This window comes from Drosophila ananassae, chromosome 3L, assembly GCF_017639315.1.
Source record: "Drosophila ananassae strain 14024-0371.13 chromosome 3L, ASM1763931v2, whole genome shotgun sequence".
Lineage (NCBI taxonomy): Eukaryota > Metazoa > Arthropoda > Insecta > Diptera > Drosophilidae > Drosophila > Drosophila ananassae.
The window spans coordinates 20,028,986-20,045,230 of record NC_057929.1 but is presented as its reverse complement, the minus strand read 5'-3'; the positions used below and the strand labels follow the sequence as shown (position 1 = coordinate 20,045,230).

At 37.7% G+C, this 16,245-nt stretch overlaps 1 protein-coding gene across 4 annotated transcripts in view; it reads left to right on the top strand.

The window, feature by feature from the left end:
• LOC26514407 (transcription-associated protein 1) overlaps positions 1-16,245 on the top strand; it is a 185,419-nt gene that overhangs the window by 73,696 nt on the left and 95,478 nt on the right. For 3 of the 4 annotated variants that reach the window (XM_044715309.1, XM_032455637.2, XM_032455639.1), the window contains 4 exons: positions 477-564; positions 622-765; positions 829-1,032; positions 14,224-14,841. In XM_044715309.1, coding sequence (XP_044571244.1) covers positions 477-564; positions 622-765; positions 829-1,032; positions 14,224-14,841 — 1,054 coding nt within the window. The remainder of the gene's footprint in view (positions 1-476; positions 565-621; positions 766-828; positions 1,033-14,223; positions 14,842-16,245) is intronic. The other variant, XM_032455638.2, reaches the window with a different exon arrangement.

Below are 16,245 nucleotides of genomic sequence, written 5' to 3'. Positions count from 1 at the left end.
TAGATCCGAGAATTACTTTTTGAGTTACGTTACGCACCGACTTGAAAAAGTTGTTCTGAGAAAAACACGTCTAAAGTTTTAAAAGCAATTGAAAGTATATGGAGAGAAAGAAACTAGAAAATCGGTATCTCGCGAGCTTTAGTACGATCGGGATATTCCTGAGATAATGTTCTATTATATATTAAATTTTAGAAAAAAATTTTTTTTGAAGCCTCATCCTGACCCTTTAAGAGACCCAAAGTCGAGAAAGGTAAAGAATGCATAGAAACTTTGAAATGCCATAGATACTGAGCAGGTGCCGGTGCTGCTAAATATAAAATTGCCTTGATGGCTTGTTTTATTGTTGCTTCTTGGCCTAAAATTTATTTTTTACTAAGTATATTAAAATTATGAATAAGTTCGTATTCCTTTGCGCATATTTTAAGCCATTGCCACGCCAAGCGACAAAAATAATATAATTTACAATTTTATTTTAGCAAAGGGCATTTTATTTCTGGAGCAACTATAAATACGACAGGGGCTCATATTCCATTACCAGTTATAAATGTATCAGAATTAAAAGACGTACGTATGAAGTATAATTTTGGGCCCTAACTAAATAAACATTTTACAATCATGTAGGATCAATTATCAAATGAACAAGCCAAAACTTTTGCAAATGGATCTCAATGGGTTTATTCAGTAAATGTGGCAGAGTTTCGGAGTTTGGTAAAAACACTTGTTGGCGGAGTTAAAACCATAACATGGGGTTTTTTTAACTCTAAGGTATGTTTTCCAAATAAAATACATTTTATTAATATATGTTATGTTATATTGTGGTTTTTAAAGTTTCAGGTCTCTGACACTAACCTGCTAAACCACGAAAAGCTCTTTTCACCTGATATTTTATGTTCTTACATTGACTTGGTTTATTTTGCAATGGAGGCTTTGGATATTTATACCATTAATGTCAATCCAAGCCAACAAAGAACGTCTGGATTAATATCTAGAAGCAAAGAGGAAAAAGAGGTTTTGGAACATTTCAGCGGAATTGTAAGTGATGTTTAATTGTTAACTTATATTTGTCGTGCCTGATTGAATTTGAACATAAACATAAATTTATTTATATTTCAAACTAATCTTTATTATTTTACAGTAAACAATTGCACACTTAATTTTTTTTCGAATTAATTTTTAAGTATGTTACACACCTATATATATTATTCATTTTAAAATGCAACGGTGGCAACGGTGGCAAAATTCAAAACAGCGGCAACGGTTTTGTTCGATTACGCAAGCTTTGTTTGGCTTTCGTATTTCTTATAACTGTTGTCTTATATGCTCGGTGCATTATCGGGGTATGCATTGCTCCCTCTTCGAGCTTTGCGCATCGGCGCCCAGACTTCGTATATGCAACATAAACTTACTATCCCCTCATTTACAATGCATTGGCTGTAATGGACCGGAGAGCCGTTCACTTGGAACCCCTTATTTCGGACTACGGCCTTCGACCCCCGCTCCTTTAGGAATATCGTTGAATAAAAGGCATTTAATAGAAATTGCCGTAACAATTTCTATTGTATAGAAATTTCTCTATATATGTATAATATATATATAAAGTTATCCAAAAAGTCTTGCGGTATTTCCGATAGGTGTCTTTGCAAGCGCGTAGTTCCAGTTCTATTCGTCGCATCGGATTATGTTATACCATTTTGGAAATCTCTTTTCCCGCGCTACTACGATAAAGAATGCAACTCATGCTGCTAATAAAATTTGTACAGTTTATGAACCCAGTTTCCATTTCCACCGCACAACGATGGTTTCAACGTTTTCGCTCTGGTGCAGAGGTGGTCGAAGATGCGCCACGGTCCGGGAGGCCTGTCGCCGAAATTGATCGAAAGAGATCGGCATAGTAGCAGCTGTAGCATCGGCCAAGAGCTGGGCATGAGTCATCAAACCGTTACAAACCATTTGAAGAATATTGGGTTCAAAAAAAACTCGATGTATGGGTGACACACGACTTGACGCAAAAAAACATTTTTGACCGTATGGATGCATGAAAATCGCTTCTGAATGTCTGTGTGTTTGGTGGATTTGGCAGGGAATCATCCACTATGAGGTGCTCTCCTATGGCAAAACGCTCAATTCGGGCCTCTACTGCCAACAATAGGAAAGCGAGCTTCTATAAGAGGGAGATTATGAAGTTGGCATCTCGTTGGGAACTCGTCATCGAACAATTGAAAATTCAATAAAAATGCAGCACAACTATTTTGACAATTTTATATTTATCAACGCCAACGTTTAAATTCATTTTTTACTCTGTGACAATGGAACGTTATATTATTATTCGGGATTCCTGACCCACCCATTTTTATGTACATTTATGCAAACACCGTATGAAAAATTCTCCAGAAAGGTCAACCGCAATCAAAAAATTCAAAGTCAATGAAATTATGTTTATTCACATATTTTTTATGTCGTATTAAATTAAACTATTAAAAACAACATTTTTGTACAATCAATAAATAAATTTTATGTACTTTGAATAACTGTAAAATTAAAAAACCAAAATGAAAACCCAAACTACGATGGATGAAACTGTCGACAGTAGTTAAAATGTTATTGTTAAAAAGTTCATATTTTTAAGGGGGCATGCGCACTTGTAAATTTCAAAAACTTGAATTTTTTTTTTTGCATTTATTTAAAGTGCATATATTTAGAAATGTGTTCACAACATTTTGAAATGATCCGGTGAAAATTCATTGAGATACACATGTTTAAAGGTAGGGGCGGTCCGGTTTATGTAATAGTGAGTTGAAACTTTAAACACGTTTTTCTCAAAACTACGTTTTTGAAGTCGGTGACCACTCTTACTCGAAAACTAGTGTCCCGATTGTCTTGAAATGTAGCATGCTTATTTAATACATAATAATCTAGTACTTAATCGAAGGATTGATTTTTTTATGCAAAACTTTTTCTTTACAGCTGAAAAACTACCGCTTTCTTTAACGAAAAACGATTGTTCAACTTTGATAGGTTCGATAGGTGAATATTTTTTTTTTAATATCCATCGATTAAGTACTAGATAAGCTTTCAATAAATGTAAATCCGCTTAATTTTTTGAATTCAAACGATCCAGATTTTCACAGTCTTGGTCACCGCGACCCGTGTTTTTCAGACGGACGTCACTTCGACGGGGCATAGCTTTGAAACTGCTCAATATTTTCTACTTTTTTGTTTTTCAAATTTAAGTTAAAACAAGAAAGGAAAGCTAACTTCGGGCGGAGCCGAAGTTGATATACCCTTGCAGTTCAGTCGCAGTCCGCTAGGTGGCGCCACGCATTTTATATTATTAGATATGTAGCGGATCGTATATAGTCGACCGTTTCTTATGAAATTTGGCATATTGAATTATTTTTCCCAAAATAGAATCTGTACCAAATCCCATCTTTCTAATTTAAAAAACAACAAAGTTATGCCAATTTTGATCGTTCTATGACAGCTATAGGATATAGTCGGCCGATCCTTATGAAATTTTGTATACAAGATATTTGGGTCAAATATAACATGTGTGGAAAGTCCCAACCCTCTAACTTAAAAAACACCAAAGTTATGGCATTTTCGATCAATCAGTTATATGGCAGCTATAGGATATAGTCGACCGATCCCGGCCGTTCCGACTTATATACTACCTGCAAAGGAAAGAAGGGTGTGTGCAAAGTTTCAACTCGATAGCTTCAAAACTGAGAGACTAGTTTGCGTAGAAACCGACAGACAGACAGACAGACGGACAGACGGACATGCTCATATCAACTCAGGAGGTGATCCTGATCAAGAATATATATACTTTATAGGGTCGGAGATGTCTCCTTCACTGCGTTGCACACTTTTAACCAAAATTATAATACCCTCAGCAAGGGTATAATGATGTACTTTCACATAATAAAGCGATATTTCAAAAAAATTCAATAGTTTACGAGAAAAAAATTCGTAAAAAATGTCTATTTTTTGAAAGAATGATTGCAAAAAAAAAAGAAATTTTAGGAGAATGATTGCATTTCATTTTAGACAGCCCGACCCACCGCAGCAATAATGGAAGCTAACACGGCGGGAAATGCCATCCGAGACAGATGCAGAAAGGCCAGCACATTTGGCAAGCGAGACTCTTTCACAAATGGGATGGGATGGAATATCGAATTTCTTTGCCCAAAGTGGAATCTGTACAAAGTCCCATCTTTCTAAAGTTAACTTTCAACTTACCAAAAGTTGATAATTTCTACGGGACGCGGAGGGGAAAAAACGCTTAAAGCTCAAGTGTAATTGAAAACGACAATCCGGATCGGGCTGAGGGCTAGCGTGATGTGCACCACCAAGGAGATAAGGCATTAATTTAACTTTATGTGGTCTAGAAAGTCGGAATGTAAGCTGAAATGACGGAGGATTGATGCTTATGCAAATTCGCTGCTGGGATGGAAGCTCTTCTTTAATCGGCAGGAGACAGTGGCGGAGTCACATTCGGATTTGAAATAGACAAAATAAATTTACGTAAAAAACAAAAATTGGATTCCGATTTCAAACCAAACAATTCAATTCTAATAATTGTTTTTATACCCTTGCAGAGGGTATTATAAAATAATTTTGGTTAAAAGTGAGTAACGCAGTGAAGGAGACATCTTCGACTCTATAAAGTATATATACTGCTGAGTCGATAAAAGCATTATCCGTCGAGTTTATCCTACAGCTGCCAAAATTCATAAGAACCGGCCGATCTTATTCTATAGCAGCCTGCTTGATCGGAAATGGCATAACTGCTTGATCGGAAATGGCAAAAGAGAGATTCCATTTTGGCAAAGTAATCCGATCTAAAAAATCAAATTGTGGAGTACCGATCTACTCCACAAAGATCTATAAGGCCAACCATAATCTATAACTAGGACTATAATCTATAATTTATATAATTAACAATCGGAAATGACACAAACTTGGTATTTTTGAAGATAGAGGCTTAAGACTTTATCTAACAATTTTTTTTTTAGATAATTAATTTAATAATGAAGTTCTCATAAGGATCGGTCAACTAAATCCGATCCGATATGTATATATGTATAATAGGGTGGGTCGATTGAAAAATCGCTTAGGCACATATGATTTTTGGATTCTAGGGATCAAAATAAGAAACTTTGCTCAAAAGACCACACCTCTAAAATGAATTCTGATGTCCCTTGTTTTAACGTGTAGGAAAAATCCTGTTTTGACCCATTTAGAGTGCCCCAATCGAGTCCGAATGTATGAACGACCCACTAACTTTGGAGGGTCGACCCACCCATACAAGTGGTACCCCCCTGGGGCCCCCAAGGGACGAAAAGGAGGAGAAAAGGCGGTGGGCGGAGCAACAGGTTTTGAGTTATATTTTCATAGCATAGGTGCTGTGATTTTGTGATATTTTTGTAAGGGAAAATCCTTTTATGTATTGCATAAATTTATTAGCTTTTGCCAAATATTTTAAAAATTAAGGGTTTTTAAATAAAATAGTTTCTTTAATTTGTATACCCTTGCTGAGGGTATTATAATTTTAGTCTAAAGTGTGCAACGCATTGAACGAAACATCTCAGACCCTATAAATTAATTGTATTGTTGATCAGAATCACCTCCTGAGTCGATATAAGCATGCCCGTCCGTCCGTCTGACTTTCAACCTGTTTCTACGCAATCTAGTCTCTCAGTTTTAAAGCTATCGATTTAAAACTTTGCACACATCCTTCTTTTATTTGCAGATGCAAGATGGATGGCATTTGTACGGATTTCAATTTGGGCAAAGTCATCCAATATGCAAAATTTCATAAGGATCGGACGACTATATCCTATAGCTGCCATGTAACTGAACGATTGGAAATGGCACAATCTTGTTATTTTTAAAGATGCTTGGGGTTAATTTAAATATTTTTATTAGAAAGTAGAGTTGTTGGTGAAATTCAGAAAGGGGTCGGTCAATTATAACGATTAAGGGTCGGTCAATTATATACGATCTGATATATATATATATATAATATAATCTGCTACTTAACTGCAAGGGTGCATAAACTTCGGCATCGCCCGAATTTAGCTTTGCTTTCTTGTTCCATGTATTATTTTCTGAAAGAAGTAAACTTATCTTTAGAAACTTAATCTTTCTCCTCATGGGGAAAGAATCTTTAATTATTTCATATTTCATAAAAGAAAAATAAATTCGGACGCTGCCAATTAGGGAGGCATTTCTGAACTAACTATTACTCTACATTTGTTTTTTATTGACTCGTCCTTATAGGTAAACTGGGATTTTCAATTACTTAACCCGAATAACCCAATGTGTCTTGGGCACCTAGTTCGCGGTATATCCTGTCCCACCTTGGGCCCTTACATTTTTTACACTGTTTCAACAATTTTAACTGTAGGCAGATGACGCTAAGGTAAAGACCTTCAATATATCTGCCTATCTAGACTTCAATCAGTTTTGGAAAACTTTTTGTTCATGACTTTTTGAAAATATGACATTAAAAACTCCAATTTAATTGAAGAAAATATTGTTTAACCACCTATAATAAATTCAATAAAATTGTTTCGAGTTTTTCCTTAAACCCAAAATTAAAACATGGTATGATCTACTGATTTCAATAAGAAAATAAAAATCTTCCATAGAAAAATGTTTGGGAAAAAATCATAGAAGACCAAGAATAAATCTAGAAAATCGGAGATTTCAACTTTGGATGAGTATTCCAAAGATATGGTTACTGCTATATACCATTTTTATACCCTTGCAGAGGGTATTATAATTTTGGTCAAAAGTGTGCTACGCAGTGAAGGAGACATCTCCGACCCTATAAAGTATATATATTCTTGATCAGGATCATCTCCTGAGTCGATATGAGCATGTCCGTCTGTCCGTCTGTCTGTTTCTACGCAAACTAGTCTCTCAGTTTTAAAGCTATCGAGTTGAAACTTTGCACACACCCTTCTTTCCTTTGCAGGCAGTATATAAGTCGGAACGGCCGGGATCGGTCGACTATATATATAGCTGCCATATAACTGATTGATCGGAAATGCCATAACTTTGGTGTTTTTTAAGTTGGAGGGTTGAGACTTTCCACACATGTTATATTTGACCAAAATATCTTGTGTATAAAATTTCATAAGGATCGGCCGACTATATCCTATAGCTGTCATAGAACGATCGAAATTGGCATAACTTTGTTGTTTTTTAAGTTAGAAAGATGGGATTTGGTACAGATTCTATTTTGGGAAAAACAATCTGATTTGTCGAATTTCATAAGGATCGGCCAACTATATCCTATAGCTGTCATATAACTGATTGATCGGAAATGCTATAACTTCGTTGTTTTTCAAGTTAGAAGCATGGGAGTTTCAATGGATTCCTCTTTTGGCAAAATAATTCGATATGCCAAATTTCATAAGGATCCGCTATATATCTAATAATATAAGATGCGTGGCGCCACCTAGCGGACTGCGACTCAACTGCAAGGGTATATCAACTTCGGCTCCGCCCGAAGTTAGCTTTCCTTTCTTGTTTAATTTTAGTTGGTACACATACATTTCAAAAATGATATGTACTAGAAACAATCGAAATTACACTCCCTACATATTTCAATATATGGTAAAATTTGATCGATTTCTTCTCTTAGGTGTACCGCGGAAACTGTGGGTGATAGAACCTATCTTTGTTCTGGACTTTGATTCAGGGGAGCTTAAAGGTTATGGAGCAGGTAAAATTATGCGTGGAGATTTTTTGCTGTTGGCCTGTGTTATTGGTAAAAAGAAATTTTGGCGAATAATAAATTTTTACCACTTTTATAACACTTTGAACTCAGAGGTGACAAACATGTATACACGTGTGCTGGGCACTATATATACTTATGGGGTCGGAGATGGTTCTTCTCACTTTTACATACAATAACACGTATTCAATATCCCCTTATACTCTACGAGTACCGGTATAATTAAAACATGTAATGCTCTATTGATTTTCATAGTAAACAAAAAATCATCCTTAGAAGCAGTTACACGGTAAAAAAAATTAAAGTTTTAGGGTTAAATAGAACCCCAAAAAAAATATTGAAAATCTGAACTTATACTCGTCTATTTATTCGGTTTTATAATTAACTATTAATAGCATAACAGGGTTTTTGTAGCGTTTGTCCGGGGAATGTTTGATAGTGGAGCTGATCCTGTTGCTGTTATAGGAGACTTAGGACTTGCGACCTTGGACTTGTTATAGGACTTGGCCACCAAAGAGCGTTAGCGAATGACACCAAAACTACCTGGTGCTGTCGCGTTTGGGTGTCTGAGTGCCCTTAATAGAGGCTACTGAAGCATATCGGGATATGAAAAGTCGGTTGTAATTCACAGGACCCTTGCTATAGTTTGCAGAATGGTTATCTCCGCACTTTCAGATTGTTGAATCATCCTTATTTACTTTGCGGGATACTTTGTTTTCTGAGACTTCTGCGATTAATCAAATTGTCGTTCCATGTTGATATATTGGTCAATTTTAGTATGTGTTTAGTAAGCGTATTTTTGTGTAAAAAATTGTTTGTTTTTGTTTTAATTTTACTGCAAATTAATAAAATTAACTGCAAACAGAGAGAAGTTAGCGGAACGAATGAAAACATGACCGCTCGGATCGACTGTTCGACTCGAATTTAAGTTAAAACCCGTTTTTTTAGACCAGAAGGAATAGGGGTAAACAAAGCTTAGTTACATAACTTGGTTATGTTGTTACAGATGTATTTAAGAGGATACTAAATACTAAGAGGACACTAAGGATCATAAATATGGTTAAATCGCGTTGACAGCATATCTCCGAGTTGGATAATCAGAACAAAAAAATGACAGCAAAAAAAGAAAGCTAACTTCGGGCGGAGCCGAAGATGATATAGTCTATGATATAGAAGATGATATAGAGTTAAAAAGCAGTTTATATTTAGATATATATCGAATTGGATATCGAGGCTAGTAAATAAATTATCTGTATAAAGTTCCAACCTTCCATCTTAGGTTAGGTTAAGGCAGCGATGTGATGACCTAAAAATCCCCACATCTACTTGAGCCGCTAGGGCTCCTTGTGTTACTGCAAAGGCCAGGGATACAACAAACTATCTTCCTTTCTACCCGGAGTGTGCGTGGTCCCAACCAGCTCTCCTGATGAAGGCTACCAGGTCGCGCGGAGAGATCTTTGTGAGATCGCTGAGGTCTGCCAGTTCAGCGGATGCAAAGAGCTTTAGTCTGCTACGCCCAAAAGTCGGGCAATGGCATAGGCTCCTACAGTAGTAGTTGTGAGGCACTGAAAGACTGGGTGTGCGTCTATTAGCAAGTGCCCGGTAATTGTCTTTATGGAGGTTACTCCATTTTTTAAAGTACCTAAGAAGGTGCCTGAAGTCTAGGGTGTCGCTGATTGTGACTGTCTGTGATTCAGACCTCTGCCATGCGCTGCGTCCTCCTAAATTTTTCTTTGCATATGGAGTTATCCAGGACAGGCCACCAGACTACCGCCGTGTATAACCACCTGACTATCTTAGGGGTCTTCCTCATTTTAGGCCTGCTCATTGGCCGCTTTATTTGCCCTATCTACGGTGTTGAGATTCTAGTCCAGCTTCCTGTCTAGAGTTATTCCTTTGTAAACAGAACGAGCTCTGTCTTGGACGGATTAACTCCGAGCCCGTTTTTATGAGCCCATGCTGAGAACATCGTCCACGTACGATAATTCGCATACAAAAATTATGCAGGCTCCACCTTCTAGGGACAGCAGTAGCCCAGTCGTGCCTGGCGCTCGCCAAACCCGCATCCCGCGGTAGGAAATGAAGTGCGCGGCGCACTCCCATCTGCGGAAAACCATCATTCCGATTTACATTGGCGTGGCCGCTTTTCTCACCCAGCGGAGCGAGTATCAATATGCTTGGCGATCGGAAAAAGAAGGTGGTTCTCCCCTACTCGCAAGCTTACCGGTTAGGGGAGATCGGCGCGAAATCTCACCCAGGGAAATTCTGGTTGAATAAAAAAGCAAAAAGCTTTGCTTTCGGTTTCTTTTTTTGTTTTTCCCAACCAGGCCCATTGCTATTTTTACTAAATTCGAAGTGCGTTGTTTGTCATATTTATTTATTATTTACTAATCTTAAGGGGGCAGGATGGTTTCAGAGGCTGAAAAATAGCAGATGCGATTTTTTTTTATGTCTGAGTAAATATATCAATTCAATTTTTTTACACGATTAATGGCTATATTTCGATGATGAACGAAACCATTTTGAAAAATATGCGATTTTGAATTTTTTGGCGCGGTTGTAAAGTCGCAGGTACCATTTTTACATAAAAATCCGCCCATTATTGCCCGTAAAAATGGTAAAAAAAAAATTTTTTTTTAAAAAGCGTTCGTTCATCCGCAAATATTTATTATATTAAAGATGTGTGCAAAATTTTATTAAGATCCGAGCATTACTTTTTGAGTTACGTTACGCACCGACTTGAAAAAGTTGTTTTGAGAAAAACGCGTCTAAAGTTTTAAAAGCAATGGAAAGTATATGGAGAGAAAGAAACTAGAAAATCGGTATTTCAGCAAGTTTTAGTCCGATCGACATGAAACTTTCACAGGATATTCCTAAGATAATGTTCTATTATATAAAAAATTTCTGAAAAAAAATTTTTTTGAAGCCTCAAACCATCCTGCTCCCTTAATAAATAAAACTGAAAAGATAAAAAAAGAAATAACAAAAAGCTGAAAATAAATTAACAACAAAAACAAATTATTTAAGATTTTTACAAATAAAGATATTGAGACGTCCAAATTTCTAGTACAGCCAGAACTGAAAATATTTGTTTAATCAAATAACGTTTATTCATCATTATTAACATAATAAAATAGGAATAATTGAATGAACAGAGCAGTAAACTTACCATTTCACAATAATAAACCAATGCGACGCACTATGAACAACCCAATGTGACCGTTTCGATTTGGGTTGATTTAGCTTAAAAACGCTGCACAAAACGCACACTAATTACGCGGGATTATTTTTTTGCTGCCATCAGTTAAAGTAAAAAAAAAAAATTTCCTTTATAAATAACATTTTTCATTAAATATTGAGCTATGTTTAAATATTTTACTTCAATAAAATTATTATAGAACATAAATTTGTAAACTTAAATAATATACGTTAAATTTTTCATGAAATAATTTTTACTAAGTTAAAAGTCCCACGCATAAATTTTTCTAAGTCCCAAGCGAGACAAAAATTTTCTAAGTCCAGTTTTTTGAGAGCAAAATCTATGTTGAGAGAACAAATTTCCTCTCTCAACTCGGGATGGGTGAGAACAAGGTACGAAAGATGCCTGCCGGAATGCACCGAAACGCTGCTAGCACCGAAAAGTCAGACTGGGAGGTTGTTAACCGTCACGTTCCAGAATAGTGGGGAGAGCGGGGTGCCCCTCTTGACCTATGTATCTTCGAATAGAGACCCTCCATGATTTGCCTCGACCCTTCTGTTGATCAGGATTTGCCATATTTTGTGAACAAATCGATCGGGTATTCCAAGTAACGTCAGTGCGCCGATGATTGAGCATGGCAGGATGTTGTTAAAGGCATCTTTAATAGCTAAAAAGGCAATTAGTGCAAATTATTTGCTTTTGGCTTTTTCGGCGTGGTAATCTCATGTAGGGCTATCTCTGTGGATCGGTCCTTCCTATAAGCATGCTGTGCTATCATTTTGGTTTCTGGAAAGGGGGAGTGGGAGACTTAAGAGCCTCTCCATTGTCTTATGAAGGAAGAAGGACGAGAAACTTATAGGCCTATAGTCCTTGGGGATGCAGTGGGACTCTCCTAATTGGTTATGCAACCATTGTACAACCATTGTACACAACCACGTCTTTGGTACAATGCCAGAAGTGAAGACTGTGCTGAAGATCTTCTTTATCCATCGCCCTAGGTTAGCCCCGGCCATTAATAGCTGAGCCGGTAAAATGCCGTCCGGGCCCGGAGATTTGAAGCGTTTAAAACTCTTCATCGCCCATTTAAGATTCATATTACTGAGAAGAATACCTTCTAGCCCTGGAATCCTTGGCTACGCATCTCCTGTCCACGGATCAACCTGGGAAGTGTGCGTTGGTAAGAGGCTCAAGGGATTCATGGCTCCTGACGTAGTCCACCGCTCATCCGGAGTCTTAACATAGCCATCGTTGAGGGCCGTGTTTGAGAGGATTTTTGTTAGGTGAGAGGCCTTTGATGTCCCTTGGATATTGGTGCAGAAACTAGCCAGGCAGTTTTTTTTTCCTTTCGTAGTTCCTTGTGTACCGCCTGAGTTCAGCTTTATATGTCTCCCATGCATCCCATGATACGGTTCGTATCCCATGCATCGTATCGGCTAGCGCCGATGTCCACCAGGGTGGCTTTTTCGATCTTATGGTCCTTATGGTCCGCCATGGTACATGCCACTTTGTGCCCCAAGAGTTTCTTCCATGGCGTTAAGTCCCTCATAAATCTTAAGAATCCCTGAAGGTGGTTCCCCTAAGGATCTACCTAGCCTTCCTAGTATTGCAGACTGCTAGCTTAGTGAAGTTTTCGAAGTCAACCGCTATCTCGACGTAACGGTGGTCTAAAAAGAAGTGCTTACGAGGACCCTCCAGCTGGTGACAGCGTCAGCTAAGGAGTAGGGTTATGTCACGACTTCTCTTCTGTTCTTGACGATAAAGGTGGGCTCTGAGCCTCTGTTACCCACGAGGAGAGCTTAGGATGAAATCGAAGATTGACTCACTCCTCTAGTTCTTGTCAGTGCTTTCCCATTGAAGGAGAAGGGCGTTGACGACGCATGCTATTAGTAGGCCGATCTTTCTCCTTTCGCTGTCTTTTAAAAGCTGTCTGAGCAGCGTTTATCATATACCTCTAAAGCTGCTGCTACGTGGTCTTCTTTGCTGAAATTTGGTAGATGATAATTTTCTTTTTTCCGAGATTTGTTACATGGGCTGTGCAAAGCCTGATTTCTGACACCCCCAATCCAAGAATACTGGCTCGGTGGATCCAGGGTTCTTGGATGAGGGCCACATCAGCTCCACCTTCAGTGAGGTGGATCAGGAGGGCAGCGGATGCCTCCTTACTGTGGTGGAGATTGATCTGCAAGAGTGTCAGAGACATCCTTTAGATTCTACACAGTAACTTCCATCTCGGTGTCGGAGTGCAGCAGCGAGTCCTCCTCTTATAGATGTAGATTTGTAGACCTGCCATCTGCTCGAAACCGTTTTTGATACGGTTGCCGGCACCTTCAATGAACCTAGCGGTTTTCTTGTTGAGTGTGAGGAAAACCTGTTGCCGTAACCCCACTGCTTCCTCGTTCTTGGCGACCCCCAGTCCGCCGGGGGAAGTAGGGGGTTGCACATCCTCAGCATTACCTGGATTGTAGTAGGGTCCGCCGGTTTCGCTGTCAGCCATACTCCGGCCCTCGGTTTGATGGGGATCTTGTCCCAGTCTACTGCCTGTCCCAGCGATGAAATCGTTTGTAGAGGCTTACTGGCATCTTAGCACTCTATCAGCTTAATGCTACCTTGATACCACCGTAGCGTTTTCGCTATCGGGTGGAGGTCTTGAGCATTTACTCCATGAAGCACCCATGCAGCTCGTTCACCACCCTCCGCCAAAGCTCCCTGGAGATCAGGCCATACTTGGAGCCATTAAGTAGCTTTGGCGAAGTATCTATTAGCCGGTTGTGTCAGCACCTTCTTTTTCTTCGCTAGGGGCGCTCCACCTTCAGTCGACCTCTGCCTTGTCGCACTTTGTACGATTTCCTTGGCTCCTGTCGGCTTTTTGGGATCCAGCATTTTGGGACCCGCCCTTGCCGGCTAAAAATCGGGCAAGATCTCTCTTGCCCATTTGATAATTAAGGGGCCTGGTCCGGGTTGGATTCCGCAGACGGGTCCGCCCTCATAAGAATAAACGCCGCTCTCCTCTTTCTTACTTTCATAGCTGTATCTGATATTATAATATAAACTACAATTTTTAATATAATATAATACGAATTTAACCTGCAAGCGTTTATCAACTTCGGTTCCGCCCGAAGTTCTTTAGTTGTATTATTTAAAAAATGACAATTTCCATTATTCCAAAGCGAATGTAACCTCCTAAACCCTTCTCATTAAGCACAATTTATAGAACTGCATTTTTTTATTCAATAATAAAAAACTTTTTATTTTTCTTTTTTCCTCATATTTTACACAGTTTTTAATGATGCATTCCCAAAACTTTCAAGAGATATTTTCGACAACAATCAACTTTTTAGTCGAAAGGATCTATAAAAATCAGTCATTGCAAGTGATAGCCAATTCTTTTTTGGCTAACCCAACAACGTCACCACTATTTGCCACCGTTTTGGTTGAATATTTACTGGATAAAATGGAAGACATGGGATCTAATCTGGATCGCTCCAATTTATATCTTCGATTATTTAAATTGGTTTTTGGAAGTGTGAGCCTTTTTCCGGTTGAAAATGAACAAATGTTACGACCACATCTTCACAAAATAGTTACCCGTTCAATGGAGTTGGCTTTAATATCCGATGAGCCTTACAACTACTTTTTACTTTTAAGGGCATTGTTTAGGTCAATTGGTGGTGGTAGCCATGACCTACTTTATCAAGAATTTCTACCACTTTTACCAAATCTTTTGGAAGGACTAAATCGCCTTCAAAGTGGATTTCATAAACAACATATGCGCGATCTTTTTGTGGAACTTTGCTTAACTGTTCCAGTTCGTTTATCATCATTACTGCCTTATTTACCAATGTTAATGGATCCTTTGGTATCGGCATTAAATGGATCACCAACTTTAATAAGTCAGGTAAGTTACATTGAGACTAAATAATCAGTGCTAATAAAAAAATAAAAACACAGTCGGGCAGGTCTCACCCAAAGAAAAGTCTAGAAAAAACATCGGTTGTATACAGGTACATACAGATTTCGAAACGGCTTCACCTGTTCGTTAATGGGCGTTGTTCGGGCTCTAAAGGCGCGTAAGTTGGTCTCGTTGGCTGTTGGCTGTCTTGGGTTGGGATCCCCTCGCTGGTCTGAATCAGCTACTGGTCGTTTTTCGGGAGTAACTCACTTTTGGCAGAAGCAGCACGCTGAGGAGTTTTGGTTGATGTAAAACGGAAATGGTACTATAATTATGAGAAGAGTAAGTTTGTGTTCGCAGTAAATTTTTTTATTTAGAAAGTTCCAGACAAAGCTGCGAAAAAAAATAGCACCACCACCAGATAAAATTTTTCAGTAATCGCCATAATCATATTTTTAGCTTTATGAAAACGTTTTATACGTTTTTCAAAATTGAAGACCCTAAAGAAAATACAAATGAAAAAAAAACTAAATTTTCTTAAGTTATTTAACAAAATGTAGCTCCGCCCGAAGTTAGCTTCCCTTTCTTGTTTTTGTTGAAATAATTAAATTTGTAAAACACGTGCTTTAAGTCGGAAAATAGTGACCATTTTTGCGTGCATTCTTAAGATATCGAAAGTTGTGCTCTTTGTTGTCGTTACTTTTTCGGTCTTTTTTAACTATTCTCTATTTTTGTTAGTAAGAATGTTATACTATATACAAAAATTTTGCTTGAATAAAATAGCAACACCAATAACATTTTATTTTAATAATAATCGAAATGTGATGTATTATATATTATGTTATTATATTTTTCGCAACTGTAAGTTCCATGAGAAGTGGGTCTTACATACATAATTTCACCTGCTCTATAAACTTTAGGCGCCCCTGAATCAAAGTCCAAGACAAACATAAGTTCTACCACCCACGGTGATTGGAAATGCTATAACTTTGGTGTTTTGATCAAATTCATCAAATTTGAATTATGTAGGTCGTGTATTTACGTTGACCATCATTGTTTTTAGTAAATAGCTTTTTGGAAACATATGTGTACCAACTCAAATTTAAAAATGGCATCTAGTAGTTACTATATCTTTAGAATACTCATCCAAGTTGATATCTCCCATTTTCTAGATTTATTCTTGCGCTTCTATGATTTTTCCACAAACATTTTTGAAACTGTGAACTTACAAAATATGACTTAAAAAATCCACCTAGTTTTTAAATGAGTGTTTTTTTGGCTATAAAAATATAATTTCTTATAACTATGGTCCATATATAAAATTAAACATTGAGCGTCTAAAAATTCTCTTCTAAGAGCTTATACCACACTAACCCATGATTTTGGACCCCTTTTTCGTTATTTACTTAT